General features: G+C 40.4%; 1 protein-coding gene across 3 annotated transcripts in view; it reads right to left on the minus strand.

Annotated features, from left to right (window-relative positions):
• Nucleotides 1-18,729, minus strand: part of TFCP2 (transcription factor CP2) — a 135,783-nt gene that overhangs the window by 12,842 nt on the left and 104,212 nt on the right. For 2 of the 3 annotated variants that reach the window (XM_077483680.1, XM_077483682.1), the window contains 5 exons: nt 17,949-18,008; nt 14,414-14,507; nt 10,978-11,068; nt 10,752-10,861; nt 5,934-6,076 (listed from right to left, as the gene is read on the minus strand). In XM_077483680.1, coding sequence (XP_077339806.1) covers nt 5,934-6,076; nt 10,752-10,861; nt 10,978-11,068; nt 14,414-14,507; nt 17,949-18,008 — 498 coding nt within the window. The remainder of the gene's footprint in view (nt 1-5,933; nt 6,077-10,751; nt 10,862-10,977; nt 11,069-14,413; nt 14,508-17,948; nt 18,009-18,729) is intronic. The other variant, XM_077483681.1, reaches the window with a different exon arrangement.

The following is an 18,729-nucleotide window of genomic DNA, read 5'->3' on the forward strand; positions in this document are numbered from 1 at the left end:
ATTTTAGGGGAAACGGGGTATGTGAGTGCGTTCTTTTTTCTTTATTATAATGCAACACTAACCACTTTAGTACTAGCCTGTATCACAACTTCATTACCAGGCCATTTTTCCAGTGTGAATTTTACAAAGTATTTTTTTTTGAGACAGAGCTTTTCTTTGGGATTATTTAAAAACCACTGGGTTTTTAAATTATATACTGGAAAAAATAACTTGTATACATTCCATTCTAAGAACAGAGAAAAATAAAAACACCATCACTTTAAAAATTAACCCTTTTTGAAAAGCAGGCAACCTAGGGTTGTCATTTTTTGCCACAATTTTATGGAAATGTGAAAACTGGTATCGAGGGGGTAAAACATGGAGCTTGGTAAGGGTCCACTAGATATATTAAAAGAAATATAGCCAAAGCTATTTTGGCTATAGCTTCTCCTATGGATGATGAAAGAAAAAAAATGCTGCTGCTACTGACCAGGAACTAATTATTTATTTTTAAATTCCTCCTTCCTACAATGCAGCAGGAAGGGGTGGGCTTACTAATGTAAGCACTACACTATTTACATTAGTGATCACTGCATTTGGTCATCTTGGTGATCACATGGTACAGATCTGCTCCAATCAGCTCTGTACATAGTTTGAGGACTATGTTCTCAGATATTAACAGGCGCAGCAGCTGAAGGGCAAATTCTGTTGTGCCTTTTATAAACACTGATGATCACCCATTTACATCAGTTTTTTTCCATAGAAATGCAGTGATGTCTGTTTTTCATTATTCAATGGATGGATGAAAAATGGACAGTCTGCATGTGTGAAAGGGGCTTTATGGTCAGATGAAACAATTATTTGGCCTCAACACCAAACGATAGGTCTGGCAGAAATCCAATACAGCTCATCCAAATAACACCATTCCTACAGTAAAGCATATAAAAGGTAGTAATATCCTGTTATGGGGGTATTTCCCTGCAGGAGGGATTGGAGCAATTGTCAGGATAGAACGGAAACTGAATGGGGCAAAATGGCATCAATTTCTTGAGGAAAAGCTGCTCCCCTCTGCCAGAAAGTTGTCAATGGGAAGATGATTTATTTACCTTCCAACATGACAATGATCCAAAGCACACAGCAAAAATGACCACACGGTGGTTGAAGGAGAAAAAGGTGAATTTCCTTGCATGGCCTAGACAGAGCACAGACGTAAACCCCATTGAAAATCTGTGGAGTGACTTGAAGACTGTGGTCCACAAACAGGTACCATTAAATTTAAATGAACTGCAAAGTAGCAGTTCTGCAAAGAAGATTGAGCAAATATTACAAACTCTAGATGTGCAAAGTTAGTAGAGACATATCCCAACAGGCTAAAGGCTGTAATTAAAGAAAAAGGTGGTAAAACAAAATATATTGACATAAGAGGGGTGATTCTGTTTTTTAATTTAATTTTTAAACATTTTGAAGTTATATCCTTCGCTTGGATGTTATAAGTTGTACTAGAAAATACAGCAGGATAAAAACAAAAAACAAGGTCTGCCTTCATTTTAGGCTGCAAAGCAACAAAATGTGTTTTAAACCACCTGCCAACCAGCCACCGCAGTTATACTGTGGCAGGGTGGCTCTATTGTGTGAATGGCCATACTGGTATGGCACTTTGTGTAATAGATACAGTGGGCGCGTGCATGGCGCTGGATGGCTTCAGAGAGGCAGAACGGGGATCTGCCAGTGTAAACAAAGCAGATGCCTGTTCTGACAGGAGTGTAAAGTGTGTCTCTATTCCCAGGCAGGCCAACCCCCGCCCCCCAACCACAGTTGGAAATAAGTCTCTAGGACACGCTTAACCCCTTGATCACCTCCTAGTGTTAACCCTTTCCCTGATAATATAAATATATATATATATATATATATATATATATATATATATATATATATACACATACACATACACACACACATATATACATATACATATATATATATACATACATATATATATATATATATATACACACACACACACACACACACACACACACACACACACACAGTACAGACCAAAAGTTTGGAGACATCTTCTCATTCAAAGATTTTTCTTTATTTTCAAGCCTATGAAAATTGTAGATTCACACTGAAGGCATCAAAACTATGAATTAACACATGTGGAATTATATACTGAACATAAAAGTGTGAAACTGAAAATATGTCTTATATTCTAGGTTCTTCAAAGTAGCCACCTTTTGCTTTGATTACTGCTCAGCACACTCTTGGCATTCTGTTGATGAGCTTCAAGAGGTAGTCACCTGAAATGACTTTCCAACAGTCTTGAAGGAGTTCCCAGAGATGCTTAGCACTTGTTGGCCTTTTTGCCTTCACTCTGTGGTCCAGCTCACCCCAAACCATCTCGATTGGGTTCAGGTCCGGTGACTGTGGAGGCCAGGTCATCTGCCGCAGCACCCCATCACTCTCCTTCTTGGTCAAATAGCCCTTACACAGACTGGAGGTGTGTTTGGGGGTCATTGTCCTGTTAAAATAAATGATGGTCCAACTAAACGCAAACCGGATGGAATAGCATGCCGCTGCAAGATGCTGTGGTAGCCATGCTGGTTCAGTATGCCTTCAATTTTGAATAAATCCCCAACAGTGTCACCAGCAAAGCACCCCCACACCATCACACCTCCTCCTCCATGCTTCACGGTGAGAACCAGGCATGTAGAGTCCATCCGTTCACCTCTTCTGCGTCGCACAAAGACACAGTGGTTGGAACTAAAGATCTCAAACTTGGACTCATCAGACCAAAGCACAGATTTCCACTGGTCTAATGTCCATTCCTTGTGTTCTTTAGCCCAAACAAGTCTCTTCTGCTTGTTGCCTGTCCTCAGCAGTGGTTTCCTAGCAGCTATTTTACCATGAAGGCCTGATTCACACAGTCTTCTCTTAACAGTTGTTCTAGAGATGTGTCTGCTGCTATAACTCTGTGTGGCATTGACCTGTTCTCTAATCTGAGCTGTTAAAGCGGGAGTCCGCCGTTTTTTTTTTTTTTAAAGCCAGCAGCTACAAATACTGCAGCTGCCGACTTTTAAAATAATGACACTTACCCGCCCAGTGCGCCCGCGATGTCTCTCGATCGTCTCTCGGGTGCCGCCGCCGCCATCTTGGGTATGGTTATCAGGAAGTGGAGCCTTTCGGCTTCATTTCCCGATTCCCTACTGCGCAATAAGGATGGTCCCCGCTGTCTCTGGGATCCGTGCGTTTCCCAGCAGGCAGCGGGGGACCTTCGCAAAGGGGCGTAGATTCTGCGGAAAGGGGCGTACCTTCTGCAGAATCTACGCCGGAAGTGGGTGCAGATACCTGTACTGTACAGGTACCTGCACCCCCCCTCCCCCCTGAAAGGTGCCAATTGTGGCACCGGAGGGGGTGAGGGTTTCAATGAGTGGAAGGTCCACTTTAGGGTGGACCTCCACTTTAACCTGCGATTTCTGAGGCTGGTGACTCGGATGAACTTATCGTCCGTAGCAGAGGTGACTCTTGGTCTTCCTTTCCTGGGGCAATCCTCATGTGAGCCAGTTTCTTTGTAGTGCTTGATGGTTTTTGCCACTGCACTTGGGGACACTTTCAAAGTTTTCCCAATTGTTCGGACTGACTGACCTTCATTTCTTAAAGTAATGATGGCCACTCGTTTTTCTTTACTTCGAATTTGTATTATGGCAAGAAAAAAAGCAGCTAACAGTCTATTCAGTAGGACTATCAGCTGTGTACTGTAGGCACCTCTTTCACAACACAACTGATGGTCCCAACCCCATTTATAAGGCTTGAAATCCCACTTATTAAACCTGACAGGGCACACCTGTGAAGTGAAAACCATTTCAGGTGACTACCCCTTGAAGCTCATCAACAGAATGCCAAGAGTGTGCGGAGCAGTAATCAAACCAAAATGTGGCTACTTTGAAGACCCTAGAATATAAGACATTTTCAGTTGTTTCACACTTTTTTGTCAAGTATATAATTCCACATGTGTTAATTCATAGTTTTGATGCCTTCAGTGTGAATCTACAATTTTCACAGTCATGAAAAATTAGGGCAGTTCTGAAGGCGAAAGAAGGTCGAACACACTACTAGTCAGGTGTACCTAATAAGGCCAGCGAGTCTTCATTTCATCTTTTAGATTATTTTTATTCAGTAGTATCTGAGCCCATGATCTTGCAAAGATCTCAAATATCTCCTCAACTACACATTGCAGATATTCACCACATATTGCATTTACTCTTCAGTCAGAGAACAGAAGCGCAAATATTAATAAACCGGCTCTCCTTTATAACACAGTGAAAGGTAATGGTGTGTAAAGATAGTAAACATTGCAGGTTAAAAGTACACTTTTGTCAATCGGCTACACGATACCAGAAAGAGCCTAGAGACATGGGCCTTGTACACACCGGCTCATATAAATATACTTACCATACCAAATGAACACCGTTTGCTACGACCCACAGAACACCACCAGTATACCACCCCCCCCACCCCTTTCCTTTTTTCCTTCCTTCTCTCCCATCCCTTCCTCCATTCACCCACACCTCGTCCCTCCCATTTATAGGGAACTACAGGTGGTTAGATAGACCCAAGACTGTTGCCTTATCCCCAAAAAAGTATTCTGTAACTCGCATTATATTTGAGTTACTATAAAAAAAAAAAAATAAAAAAAAAATAAAAAAAATAAATGATATCGGCCTCTACCAAGCCAGCTAATGTCCTATGTTAAAACTTGTTGTACCCTATGTTTTGTAGTCTATTGAACAGTTTCTTACAAGGGAAAATTTGTATGTACCATCTAGGATGGAAAAGGACCTGGGGGTCCTAGTAGATGATAGGCTCAGTAATGGCATGCAATGCCAAGCTGCTAACAAAGCAAAACAGAATATTGGCATGCATTAAAAAGGGGGTTCATTCAAATAAAGCGGAATTTCTCCCACTCTACAAGACTCTGGTCAGGCCTCACCTGGTGTATGTATTCCTGTCCAGTTCTGGGCACCAGTCCTCAGAAGGATGTACTGGAAATGGAGCGAGTACAGAGAAGGGCAACAAAGCTAGTAAAAGGGACTGGAGGGTATTCGTTATGAAGAACTTATTCTCTCTGGAGAAGAGATGCTTGAGAGGGGATACGATTTCAAATACGATACTGGTGACCCCACAATAGGGATAACACTTTTTCGCAGAAAGGAGTTTAATAAGACCCGTGGCCACTCATTAAAATTCGAAGAAATTAGATTTACCCTTAAACTGTGTAAAGGGTTCTTTACTGTAAGAGCGACAAGGATGCGGAATTCCCTTTGACAGGTGGTGGTTTCAGTGGGCTGCATCGATCATTTAAAAAAAAAAAACTATTAAGCACCTGAACAACCACAACATACAGGGTTATACAATGTAATACTGACATAATCATACACATAGGTTGGACTTGAGTCTTTTTCACCTCACCTGCTATGTAACCAACATTTCATGAATCTCTCTGGAATAAAACAGGATAACTACCTACCAGGGTGCGTGCCCCCATTGCCCCCCCCCCCCCCCCCGGCACAATTTGTCCATGATGGGGTGCCCAGGGATGAAGACAATATCCATTACCATAATGTTTGTCAGAACTTACTAGCTCCAAAGTTTATCGTTCAGTTCCGCAGACTTATTATATGGATTCATTAGATGATTCTCCAATATATAAACATATAATGTATGTCAGTCAATGTCTGTTTTTCTTGATAAGACTCAAACATTTGAAACATAAAGAACACTCTTATCACGTATGAAGGAGGAGGCTGAAAGCATCAAACTGACCTTGCAATTTCCCAACAATACACTTGTGTCATTTGTAGCACAGTCAGTCATACATTTTCAAACTGACAGAATTTTGCTCAAAATAAAGAATCAAACTATTTTATAGTGCAAACCGTAAATTATATTACCTCATCACTTATCAGAACATGAATGCCTGTGGGCCCCTGTTTGTAAATCTGGTTAATCTGATGAGGAGAAATGTTAAACAGCTGGGCTATCTTCTCAGTTAATTCCAGAGATGTGAGCTCCTCCAGGTAGATGGCATGATACACTGTAGGCAAAGATGGAACCTTCTTACTGATACAAATTAGTAAATAGTTCACCTCAAATGAGGGGAAAAGAACACATGCACATAATACAAAGACACATTTTGTGTTAAAGGCCCACTGAAGTTTCAAAACATTTAATTTCTTTGGAGTTCATAACCCTGCACATAATGATTTGGGACAGATTTTTGCTAGGAAATGCATTAAAGTAGATTTCGGTCTGTGAAATCACAGCTGTACAGGCAGAGCTGAGTAACAGACACACCCCTCAGCATAAGGGCCCTTGCACTGACTTCATAAAAAGGAGGGAGGGCAGCATTTCTATTAGAGTGCAGTAGCTCTAAAACTGTCTAAATGTAAAACAGGATTTTTGACTTGCACGTAAAATCCTTTCTGCAAGTGAATTACAGGACAGTGGATTGAATAATTTAGACCAATGAGTGAAGTTTAATGTCCATTTAAACGCTGGCAAAAAATCAAAGCTGAAACATAGCTTGGCATAACCCCTCCCACTTCTAACAGGCCTTCAGTTTTTTTAGCCAGCAATACAGCAGTGATTAGAACAGGTCCTGTTATATAATTCCAGGAAAAATGATTTTTTAGATAAAAAATAAATAAAATAAATAAAACAAAAAGAAAAGGCCCAAAACTCAGTGCTGTCTGAAGGACTTTCCAAACCAAAGACAGCATCTACTGGGGCCTGGACATACAACTGATAGAACTTAAAAATGTGAAAAAAAACAGGTGGCTATCTTACCGACCTGTAAAATTGAAGCCTGATGTTGGAACATCCAAGAAACACTAATACTTCTGGTAGAATATGCTCAGACCACAAAGAGGGAACCTTTTCCCTTAAGACCCTTGATCTGTGAGAGGAGTTGGTAAATCCACCTAAAAATGGCGAAAGAAGAAGCAGACTACCACTTATAAGAGAACAGGGCAGTTAGATTGATAGATGGAGGCTGTAGCCAACAGGTAGGCTTGCACTATCCACATCACATCCAAATAATAGAGAGCAACGAAGGATGCTTAAGAGTAGGAAAGAAAAATGGAAAAACAATGTACCGATTGAGGAAGAGACCACCTGGGGTAAAAAGGAAGATCCGGAGCTGAGCTGGGTACCCCCTTTTTGAAGAAGGGAGCAAACGCTTGGCCTTACATTAGAAAAGATACGTGCCTGTAGGTAAATCTGACCATCTCTGTATGTACATTCGAGCCAGTTCCTGCAAATATTTTACAACGCATGGTAATTTTTTTTTTTAACCTAAAGTTGACTATGGCCCCGAGTCGTTAGTCATGATCACTGATTTGCAAGAGTATGGATAGTGACAATCTGTTACTTTCATATCACTGCTAATAATATTGGTCAGGACTGTGCCGTCATGTCATACTACCGTGTCATGTTGTACACCCTTAAAGAAAGGATGAGAAAAAAAAAAAGGAAGGAAGCTCTGGGCCTCAGAACAACCTTATTCTTGTGTAGAACAAGGAATGGTCCCTTACAAGATAGGGCCGTCAATGTGGAAACCATGGAAGGGGGAAGTCATTGCAATGAGATAATCCAGCAAATGCAGTTTAAACCTAACAAAACCAAAGTTGAGGTCACACGGAGCATTATGAACAGGAACAAAGTAACCACTTGTATGAAAGCTCTTAAAGAATCAGGACCAAGAGGCCACTGAAGGAGAACCACCAAAGCCGATATCTGACCCTTAAGGGCAGTTAAGACTAAGGCTTTGTGCAGACCCAACTGAAGACTAGACAGAATTCATCAGATGAAAATTCCTGGTCTCACAACAAGTAAAGTACACTTTTGCCAAGAGGGGTGGTATATGTTGAAAGAAGATGACTTCAAGTGAGTAAGGATGACTGAATCTTTCAGGACCTGGACTTCAACATTCATGTAGTAAATGTCAGCGATGGCGAAGCAGGATAGCACACGGCCTCTAAGACAGCAGATCTGTGCATTCCAGGGGAGGCAACACATAACCAGCCAGAAGCTGGACTAGGTTTGCATATTAAGCAAGCCAATTCAGGGAGAAAAGTATTCACCAGAATGCCCTCCGTCTCGGGCTGATGGAGGAGTTTGGTGGGGGGAGGGGAAGAAACCAGACACTGGCAACTAGATAATGTCTTGAATGTGCCTGATGGACAAGGCTGGAATGTGTGTGAAGTTCTACGCAGGCCAGAATTCTAGCTACTTTGAGCAGTCTAATTTTTGGAGCCCCCTGGTGATTGATGTATGCCACTGCCATGGCATTGTCCAACTATAGCTTTACTGGCAAACCCTGAAGAGGAGAGGGAATAGCGCTGAAGGGATAGGATAGGTGAATAGCCCTTAGTTTCAAAACATGGATTGGGAGCTGAGCTTCATCGAAACACCACAGCTCCTGAACCGTCAGTCTTCAGGAATTAACCGAATACTTTCCAGACTAAAACCAACATCTCCAGGGCTATATGGGTCTGGTTGGTCAGACACATGGGATCAATTTAGGGCTGGAGTAAGTTTGTCCCGTATCGCCAGAATGTTGAGTTGGAACTGTCTGCAGTGGAAATGGGCATCGGGACTGCCATCAAGCCCAGTATCCACTTGTAGAGTGAAATTGAATGCACTAAAGACTCCATATGTCTCAACTTGTAGCGAAGGAACATGAGCTTTTGTTATAGAAGGTAATTGCAACACAGGTCTGTGTCCAAGACCAGGTGCTCTAAGCAGTAAGAGGGATCCAATGTGGACTTTTTGAGGTTTAGGATCCAACCAAAATGCTGAGTTTGTTGGACATTGGCAGAAAGTGTCTCAGCTGACTGCTCCATCAGGAGTAGGTTGGGCTCAAGAGATTCCCACCATTGTGTGTTATCTGGAGAAAGCAGGGTCAGGACCAGAGACAGAACTTTTAATAAAAATCTGGGGTGCTGCTGATGGGGTAAAAGGTAAAGCCACAAACTGAAAACGATGCTTGTCCACAGTAAATTGCATATAGCATTGGTTTGGCTAAAATATAGGATTGTGCAGATAAGCATGCTTGCTGTCCACCAAGGCCAGAAAATTCCCTGAATGAAGAAAGGCAATCACTGACTGGAAACACTATATAAAAAACGTTGGCACTCTTAAGAGAAGTTCACCTTTCATAACATGTTACACCCATATTCAGGGTGTGACATGTCATTGATGCAGCAGCCCCTGCAATGGCCCAACATTGCACCCGTGATCTGCTGTTCGCAGGTGGAATGCTTTGCAGGCTCCTAGTAAAACAAAAATAAATGCAATTTTTTTTTTACCTGCAAAAAGATGTGCATTTATTCATTTACTTTGTTTACAAAGGTCCTTTATCTTTTAAGTGGTTCAGAACGTTCAGATCCAAAATTAGATGCACACACCCCATCCGGCTTGAGAACAGTAAAACCGGTTGGAGTAAAAATCTCGGAAGTTTTCCCAATCTGGGAAAGGTACAATAAACCCCCCCAGAGAGATGCTGTTCCAGGGCAGCCAAGAGATCCGCTTTCCTGCATGGAGCAAAAGGCACACCAGATGGCATGAACCTGGAAAGGGGCATATGGAATTTAAGGTGAAAAACTCCAGCTTGTAGCACCTGGACCCATTGGTTTGAAAAGTTCCAGATCCAAATGGCCAACAAACAACATCTCAACTTGAAAGACTGGGAACTTGTCCCCATTCTGCGTTTACTTCTTCTTACAGAACTGGGTTTCAGGTTTGGACTTTGAGGCGAAGGGCAGGAAGGAATGAAAGGAATTCTTTGGCCCTGACTGAAGACTTCTTCGGTTTGGTCAGCTTGGTTTTTCAGGGCAATAGGATGCCCATGCCTTCAGTAATCTTATGGATAAAAGTATCCAAATGTAACCTAACAGACATTTTAAAAAGCTATTTGTTAAAGCCCTTTCTTGTTGAACACTCTGGCGAGGAACACTCTCGCAAGCAACACAAGAGATGGGAGAGAGAAAGAAAGAAAGAAAGAAAGAAAGAAAGAAAGAAAGAAAGAAAGAAAAGAAAGAAAGAAAGAAAAGAAAGAAAGAAAGAAAAGAAAGAAAGAAAGAAAAGAAAGAAAGAAAGAAAAGAAAGAAAGAAAGAAAAGAAAGAAAGAAAGAAAAGAAAGACATCCTAACAAAAAAGTACGAGAGTCTGAAAACAGAGTTTATTAGTACAAAGTCCATCTTCCTGCATGTATATTTTTGGAACTTTGGGTATTAACCTTGAAGGGCTCTTTCACATTCAGTTTTTGATGTGCTTTTGGTATTTGAAAAGCGGAAGATTGCGTGAAAAATGTATCCCTTTAAATCATATAGAAGTCTTCACAACAATGTGCTGCGGTGCATTCGTTAAAAGTCCTTTTTACTGCATTTTTGGTGCACGTTTAAAAAGTGCACCAAAAACAAACATCCCCTTTTGAGATGGATGAAAAATGCACCCACAGTGCATTTTGAGTCACATGTCCCAGTTTCACAAGTGCAGTATGAAAGGGCCCCAAGAGTACATAAAGAGTGACACTTACTGTAAAAGTACTAGTTTAACTTTATAGCACTCACATCTACATACATACAGTGACACAAAACGCCACACACAAAAAGTGACATTTACTTGGCTGAAAAAGTTCCTTATCTGTGTGTTAAAGCTTTGTAAACTGAACATGTAAGCTACAGAAAAAAGTGCCCTTACAAACATACCATAGAAAGCACCATTTCCTTGCTCTCCATTTTCATGTTTCTGTTGCTGATGTTCACGCAGTTGTTGCGACTCCTGACAAACATAAATCGTAAGCCTCGGCCGGACCACCCTATATGATTGTAGAACAAAAAAAAAAAAGGCTCAAGAGCTTAGGCCACACTTCAGAGCTACATCAGATTTAGCCACGACAGGACACACAGTTCAAGTTAAATTCCATTTACTCACCTTCCTTTCAGTGCATTGAAGAGCCGTATGCCATCAGCAGGCCCACAGATTTGGATAACATCGTCTCTAGTTAGTTTTAATAAATCTGCACCTGAAAACAAATACACATACTCCAATTGCTTTAGCTTCACGATTGATGTATCTGCTGGTTGGAAAATTATGTTGGCTGAAATTACTGACTGCCTAAAATGTTAAATTTTAAATGTAACCCTACACAACTTCTAAAACTAACTCTGCACTGAATACTGTGAAAATACAATTTAAAACTCAAAAACAGGATATGGGGGATTTAAAAATGACCCCTACACATATTGTTCAAAAATAGAAATAAAAAAAAAAAAAAAGTTTTTGGGCATATGTAAGCTAGCTAACACTGACAGTAAAGGATTCAATAAAACATGTAATTGTTAAAAAGGGACATGAGTAACTATAATCTATGTTTCCAAAAATTAACAAATCTCTTTTAAAGTGTTTTTAAATTCAATATTAACATTGCCAAGGGCATTAAACATACAAATTGTGATTTGTGAGGCTGCACACAGAAATATAACATATATATAGCCAGTAGGAGAGAGCATTTCATAATTTAAGAAAACTTAAGCCATATGATGAAAATAGGCCATATATTGAATTATATATACTTCTGAGTGAAAATGCTGGGCATACTGGGAGTGAATTGTCCACTAATCTCAAGAACATAAATGGAAGATGAACAGAAGCAGGCCATACAAAGTATTTAATTGTGTGGTAGTATTTTTTTTTTTTTTTTTTTTAAGTTTAAAGCTATATTTCTGAATCTGAACCTACCCAATAAACACCACCATGGGAGTTCTATTTGGTGGTGGGCCTGTACTTCTAAAAACATAACCCAGGTATTGTCACTTGATCCAAACACTAGCAACAACATTTCCAATATTTTTTAGTGGCCATCTTTGGCTAGTGTTTTACTTTTCATAGTATTTCCCATATATTTGGTTCTTGCTCTCCCATTGTTTGCTACACAATGGGGTTGATTTACTAAAACTATAGTGTGCAAAATCTGGTGCAGCTATGCATGGAAGCCAATCAGCTTCTAACGTCAGCTTGTTCACTTAAGCTTTAAAAAAAAAAAAAAAAAAAAAAAAAGGAAGCCGATTGTTTTTTATGCGGAGCTGCACCAGGTTTTGCGCTCTCCAGTTTTAGTAACTCAACAGTGCAAGTAAATTGCACTTAAAACTACTCCCACCAATCTTTTAAGTCCTATGCCAACTATCATGTAGAAGGAAGACACTTATACTTGCCTATATTCCAGGCAATGCGGTCCATTCACATGATTTGCCCCCAGCAGCTGTCTTTAGAGGAGTGGAGGGACATCTAACAGATGCACACAGTAAGCCTATGGGTGACATCACTGGCCAGGCATTCTATCTGTTGTTGGCGCTCTCTGTTCTGAAGCCGGCTGCTGGGGAATTCACACAACTGGATCAGAGAGCTCTGATAATAAGCAAAAGCATTAAAATTGTAGTTCATTTAGCATTAGAACGTGGGTGGGAGCGGTTTTAGACATAGTTCTCTTCCAGATTACTTTAAGCCAAAGAAGATATTCCACTCATTATGTAGAAACGTACCAGGTTTTGCAGTTCAAATAGAATGAATCAGCATTCCTAGATAGAGGCCTTCACTTGCTCGCTTACAGATGCATGTATAGATTTAAATGTGTTTAAAGTCAAATTTTCTCTTTTGTTTAAAAGTAACAAACATGTTACACTTACCAGCTATGTGCAGTGGTTTTGTACAGAGCAGCTCAGAACCTTCTCTTCTCGGGTCCCTCGCTGGCACTCCTGCCCCCACAGCATGCCCCCTCTCTCTCCTCATTGGCTCACTGACCGCAGCAGTAACCAATGGTGCCCCGCTGCTGTGTCTCAGCCAATCAGGAGGGAGAGTGACAGCCGAGGCTCCCGTGCAAAATTGCTGGATCGAGATGGGGCTTAGGCAAGTATTTGGGGGGGGGGGGGGGGGTTGGGTGGTGGCTGCTGCACACAGTTTTTTTTTTTTTTTTTTTTATCTTAATGCATTAAGATAAACATTCTGCCTTTAGAACCAGCAATTACATTTTTTTTGCTCCTTGCGCCTCTTGAGGTCGGTCCCATAATTTTTGTCTCTTCAACCTAATCTGTACAGCAGAAAGTCTTTTAGAAGCTTTCTCCCATCATATTATACAGCACACTCTAGCCACTCAGCCACTAAAAACATAGATACTATGACATTGCCCTTTGTGTGCTAAGCCCAATTTTCACCCCTGTAGTACAGGAGAGAAGAGTAAAACTTCCCTGCTGTGTGTCATACTACAAAGGCTTGCATTTTGTTCTGTACACTATGTTTGACACCCATAAAGAAAAGAGGTAAAATAAGACCGGTATAACCTCCATCTATTTTGACAAATCTCAAGCAACTATTCAAAGAAGTATGGAAACTACATATCTGTTAAAAGGACATATCACCCTTAGAATGCATTGTATGCAAAGCAGACAAAATTACTTTCCTTATTTAAGGTAACACCCTGCCAAAACCTGTCATTCTCAGGTTGCTTTTTAGGTGTGTGTGCGTGAAGTTAACCTTTGTAATAAAAAATAAAAAAATGCACATCTTTTTTCAGGTAAAAAACTAAAAAAAAAGTAGATTTTTGTTTACTATGAGCCTACATAGCATTGCAGCCATGATCAGCAGATCATGAATGCCATGCAGGGCTCTTGCAGGCAGTCTGTCCAGTTTGTGGAGGCCGATGCATTGTAACAGGTTACACCCTGAATAGACAGAACATGTTAAAGTGGTTGTAAAGGTAGGTGTTTATCTTAATGCATTCTATACATTAATAAAAAAATCTACAGTAAACAGCAGCCCCCCCCCTGATACTTACCTGAGTCCCATCTCTATCCAGCCAGTGCCTCGGCTGTCCAGGACTCTCTCCCCTTATTGGCTGAGACACAGCAGCAACACCCATTGGCTCCTGTTGCGTTCAAAGTCAGTTAGCTAATCAGGAAAGAGGGGGTGGGTCTGTACGATGGCTCCATGTCTGAATAGACACATGGGGCTGTGGCTGGTCTCGGCCACCCAACAGGAAGGAGAGGCCAGGATCGCTGGCGAGGGATCTGAAAAGTGAAGGATACAGGTTCCTCTGTGCAAAACCACTACACAGAGCAATTATATATATATATTCCTCTAACTGCATTGTATCAACAACTCAGAGCCAACTACATGATACATGAAGGGGAAAGAAGAAAAAAAAAAAAAAAAAAAAAAAAAAAACACTCCTTTTTATGCTCAGCATATCACTCAAGTGGGAGAGAAGTATACAATTGTGTTTGGTGCTAAAGAGGGAAAGAAGGTAGGTTGCAGGCGGAAGGGAGTGTGAAATAGCATTGTATTATTATTAAAACTTTTCGTTCTAGGGAGTTACCTGAGAAATTTGAGAATAGCCGCGAGAATGCAGCAAATCTATTTCTATGTAGCCACTGTTGTGCCTCCTGAGGGGTTGATGTAGGCAAGAGGTTCTACAAGAGAAATGCATAAAGAGAGCTCCACAAAACTCCATTCTATACATTAGGTAACAAACCAGTGTCTCATGAGAAGGGCATTTCCTCTTCTAGAAGACTGTATGCACCCACAATAAGGAGTGCATGTGTACTGTCACAGACTGTGGCATTATTCCTAAAACAAAGGGTAAGCAAACCGATTTTTCACATCCCATCAGTGCAAGTTCTACACTTTTTTTTTTTTTTTCTTAAAAGGAACTGTCAACTCCACATAAGACAATAGTATGTGATACATTGCATAAACACACAATGTGCTATTCATATTGTTAAACAATTTACTTTTACTATTGGGGTAGAGTATTATTGATTCTGACACATTTAGATACAATTCAAATGCACCTATATGTACCATGGAAAAATAAAAACAGTCAGCAAAAACACACTTTGTAAAGATTTTTTATGTTAAAAATATCCAGTTCATTACCGCAACAAAGTTATCAAGCTTTACTGATGGCCTATTTTTACATGTGAGTAGGCTTTCCTTTATGAGCTAGAATTCAATTACTATTAAGTATGGACTGCCAGAAAAGCACAAGATGGCTTTATTTAACAGATCCCAGTCAAAAAATTACTTTCTGCTTTTAGTGCTTGATTTGATTTTAAAATGCAATAAATATTGTTAACTTGAACAATGGCATTTTTAACATATTGAAAACTATATGCATGTACCATGTGTTAGAGGAAAAACTGCAGGTGGAAACCAGTGGTGGATAAAAAACACAGCCAATTTAGGCACTAGGGTAAGGTTTATTTTAATTACCATAACCCCCCAGGTGGCATATTTAACTTCAGATCAAGCAATATTCACTTTGGAGCCCTGCCTCCCATTGCACAGCCTTCACAAAGAAAGCCTTCACTAGCTTCACTTGATACTGTGAATGTGCGCTGCCATCCCATATACACACAGCCCCAGAGTACAGCCATCTCACTGAAATTAATGGGGTTCAGGTCAGCATACGTAGAAGGGGACACTTGCCAGAGGTTTTCTTTGTTAAGGCTGTGTGGCACTGAGCATGGGTGCAAAGCAAACATCGCTGGATCTGGGCTCAGGGTAATGCGTTTGTTACAGAGTGGGCTGCAGTCAAGTGGGTGGGGGGTAATCCAAAGGACAACTTTACCAGAAAAAGTTTAAAGTTGTCCTTTAAACCAAGGTGTTCGGGAATAAATGCAAAAAATTTAAATATTGACGCAAAAACATTTGCTTCACTAAAACTGGTCCTCTGCATTGAAATTTAAAAACACATGATATATAGTAGGTATCTGGCAATGCGAGACACAAAATTTCCAGTAAAAGGAATGCAACATAGTAAAAAGGCTGCACCGTAATAATACTAAAAGACTGACTGTTGCCCCAATATGCGTATGTTCACCTCACAAGGGAATACAACATCAAAAGGGCATTAGTTTTCAAATATAAAATAGTAATTATTTTGAAACCATAAGCGATTTTTATTTTACTCGAAATACTGAGTATTCTACCACTAGATTATATTTATTCTGAAGCTGTATCTAGATTGAAACAAGTATAAGAAAAAGCTTTTACGTATAACTAAAGGCTAAAAACTTTTTTTAGTTTTGGATAGAGTGCAGATGAATTAGAACACCTGTCAAGTTTTTATTACTCTTTGTGCCACCAATAGTCACATTTACCATTACAACACCCAAATTTTAGGCTGTCCTCAGGTAGGTAATAGAGGGTAAATCTTCCAATGGTGACGCTAGATTTGGTGTCAGGGATTTTCCCACTTTATAAGTATTTCCTCTCACTGCCTGTTTTGGCTATTGGACAGTAAGCAAAGGAAAATCTACCCAATGGAATACAGATTGCAAAAACAAAAATAAATACACAAAACACCTTGACACTATCAAAAATGAAAAGTTTTGTCTTTCTACTTTAAAGCTGAATTCCAGGAATTCAGCCACTTTGTAACAAAGTGCAGGCACACTAAGTGAAGTCCAACTAGGTGCATGCCACCTACTAGACTTCTATTAAATGCATGTCACAAGTTTTTGGCTCTGCCCAGGATAAACTGGGATTTTAGAGGGGAAAAGCACACAACTATGCCTGCTCCTCTCCTTTGATGCTCATTCACAGAAGCCTTTGTAATATATGAATCCGTGGACTTCTGTTACTGAGCAGGTGGAGGGGAGGGGTGGGCATAGCAGCTGCAGTGACTCTTCTGTTGAACATGCTGAGACCAGATGGTTCAGCAGTGCACTACAGTTAAAGTACAGTCTTCCGAGAGTTGTAAAAAACAGTCAGATGTACCTCGTTGGACTTAACTCATAGAATGCTTTTTTTTATTTTTTATTTTTTTTACAAAGTAGCTGAATTCCTGGAGTTCAGCTTTAATGCACAGGAATCTCACACATGCACTGTAATGGGGCACAACAAGTGATATTGCTCACATTATGGAAAATCTGTCACCCACCTGAGGTCATTGAAAGTATGACTGTACTTAAACATATCATTGCACTAACTTTTGCTGCAACCTTTCCACTAGATTTATAAGTTGACATAAGGACAATTGGATGAAAGATTGGATCATCATGGAACTTTCGAAATACATAACTTCTACTGCATCACACCTTACAGAGATCATGGATGTAATCCTGCAACCTAATACTGACAAAAATGCCTAAGCTTTGCATATGTAATCACCTGTACAACTTCCCAAATGAATATAACAACAATATTGCTATGAGAAAAAAGTGGGGGAAATCTGCAAGCAATACAAGGGCCACGTCACCCAAAACAGAAGCTTTCCATAGCTACAATTGTCTATCAAGCCGATTTACAGTCTGCTACAGCAAATGTCTGTATAAATAAAATAAGTGTCTCAGCTGCAAAAGACGAATTGGGATGAAAGATGTTCCACTGACTGCAAGTCCTTTCTACCCATGAACAAAAACACTTGGGAGATTCTGAAGTGGCTACAAAATCACTAGTGTGAGATGACCGTTCTTTTTAACAAGAACCTGTCCCAGACCATGCACAGTAAAGTATTTATATATGTAGAACAAGCCAAAAAAGCACTTGGCTCACTGAAATTCCTATGTTCGTTTCCACATGCGTACTGTGTTTGGTTTACCCTTTACAACGAAAATCTCTATTTAGTATGCAAACATGTTGTCCCTTGCATATGTTATTTGTCTGATGTGTTCACAGGTTTATGAGTGTTCCAAAGTGAAAAAAAATGCATGCTGCATTTTTTTTTTTTTTTTAAAGAACTGGAACTGAATATAATGCACAGTATATATATATTTTTTTAGAACAGGCCAAATAAAAAAATAAAAAAGCACTCCTGGGACTCCCTTAAATCCCCATATTCAGTTCTGCATGCACACTGTTAAGCATATTTTTTTTTACCCTTCACTACAAAAAGTCTAAGTTATTACCTGATAACTCCCTTTCCAGGAATCCTCCAGGACGGTCACATGAGAGATAGGTTCCACCTCCTACAGGAAACACAAGCACAGAGATAGTTTAAAACGGCCACCTCAGGGCTGCCCCTCAGTTATACAAAAATTACCCGGACAGCAAACACTCAACGTTTGATCATAAATGAACTGTAATATACAAAAATAAGCATGGGAATCCACAGTCCTGGAGGATTCCTGGAAAGGGAGTTATCAGGTAATAACTCAGACTTTCTCCAAGTCATCCTCCAGGATGGCCACACAAGACCCCAACAAACCATACCTTGGATGAACTACCACTTGAAGTACCTTGCGACCAAAGGTCAGATCTTGGGCGGAGACCAGATCAATTCTATGCTGCTTTGCAAATGTGGAGTCGCTGGCCCAGATCGCTGCTTTGCAGATCTGCTCAATGGAAGCCCCAGTCCTCTCTACCCAGGAGATAGTGATCAGGCAGTTGGAATGGGCTTTCAGACCTGAAGGACAACTGAGGTGTTGAGAAGCATAGGCAATTCCAATCGTCATTCTAATCCATCTAGCTATTGAGCCATCTAGCTATTAGATGCAGGCTTTCCTTTATGTGCGCCCCCCCGCAAAAAAAAAAAAAAAAAAAAAAAAAAAGACTGAAGGTTTCCTGAAGGGTTTGGTGGCTGCCATCTAGGGAGGGAAAACTTTGGTCTTCTCGACTTGTGAGTTTTGGCAAGATGGTAATAGGACTTCTTGAGTCCTGGGAAATTAAGGAGGAGACTTTAGGAAGAAG

The sequence above is a fragment of the Lithobates pipiens genome, unplaced genomic scaffold (genome assembly GCF_037356315.1).
Source record: "Lithobates pipiens isolate NorthernLeopardFrog02 unplaced genomic scaffold, aLitPip1_a1.2 Scaffold_16, whole genome shotgun sequence".
NCBI lineage: Eukaryota > Metazoa > Chordata > Amphibia > Anura > Ranidae > Lithobates > Lithobates pipiens.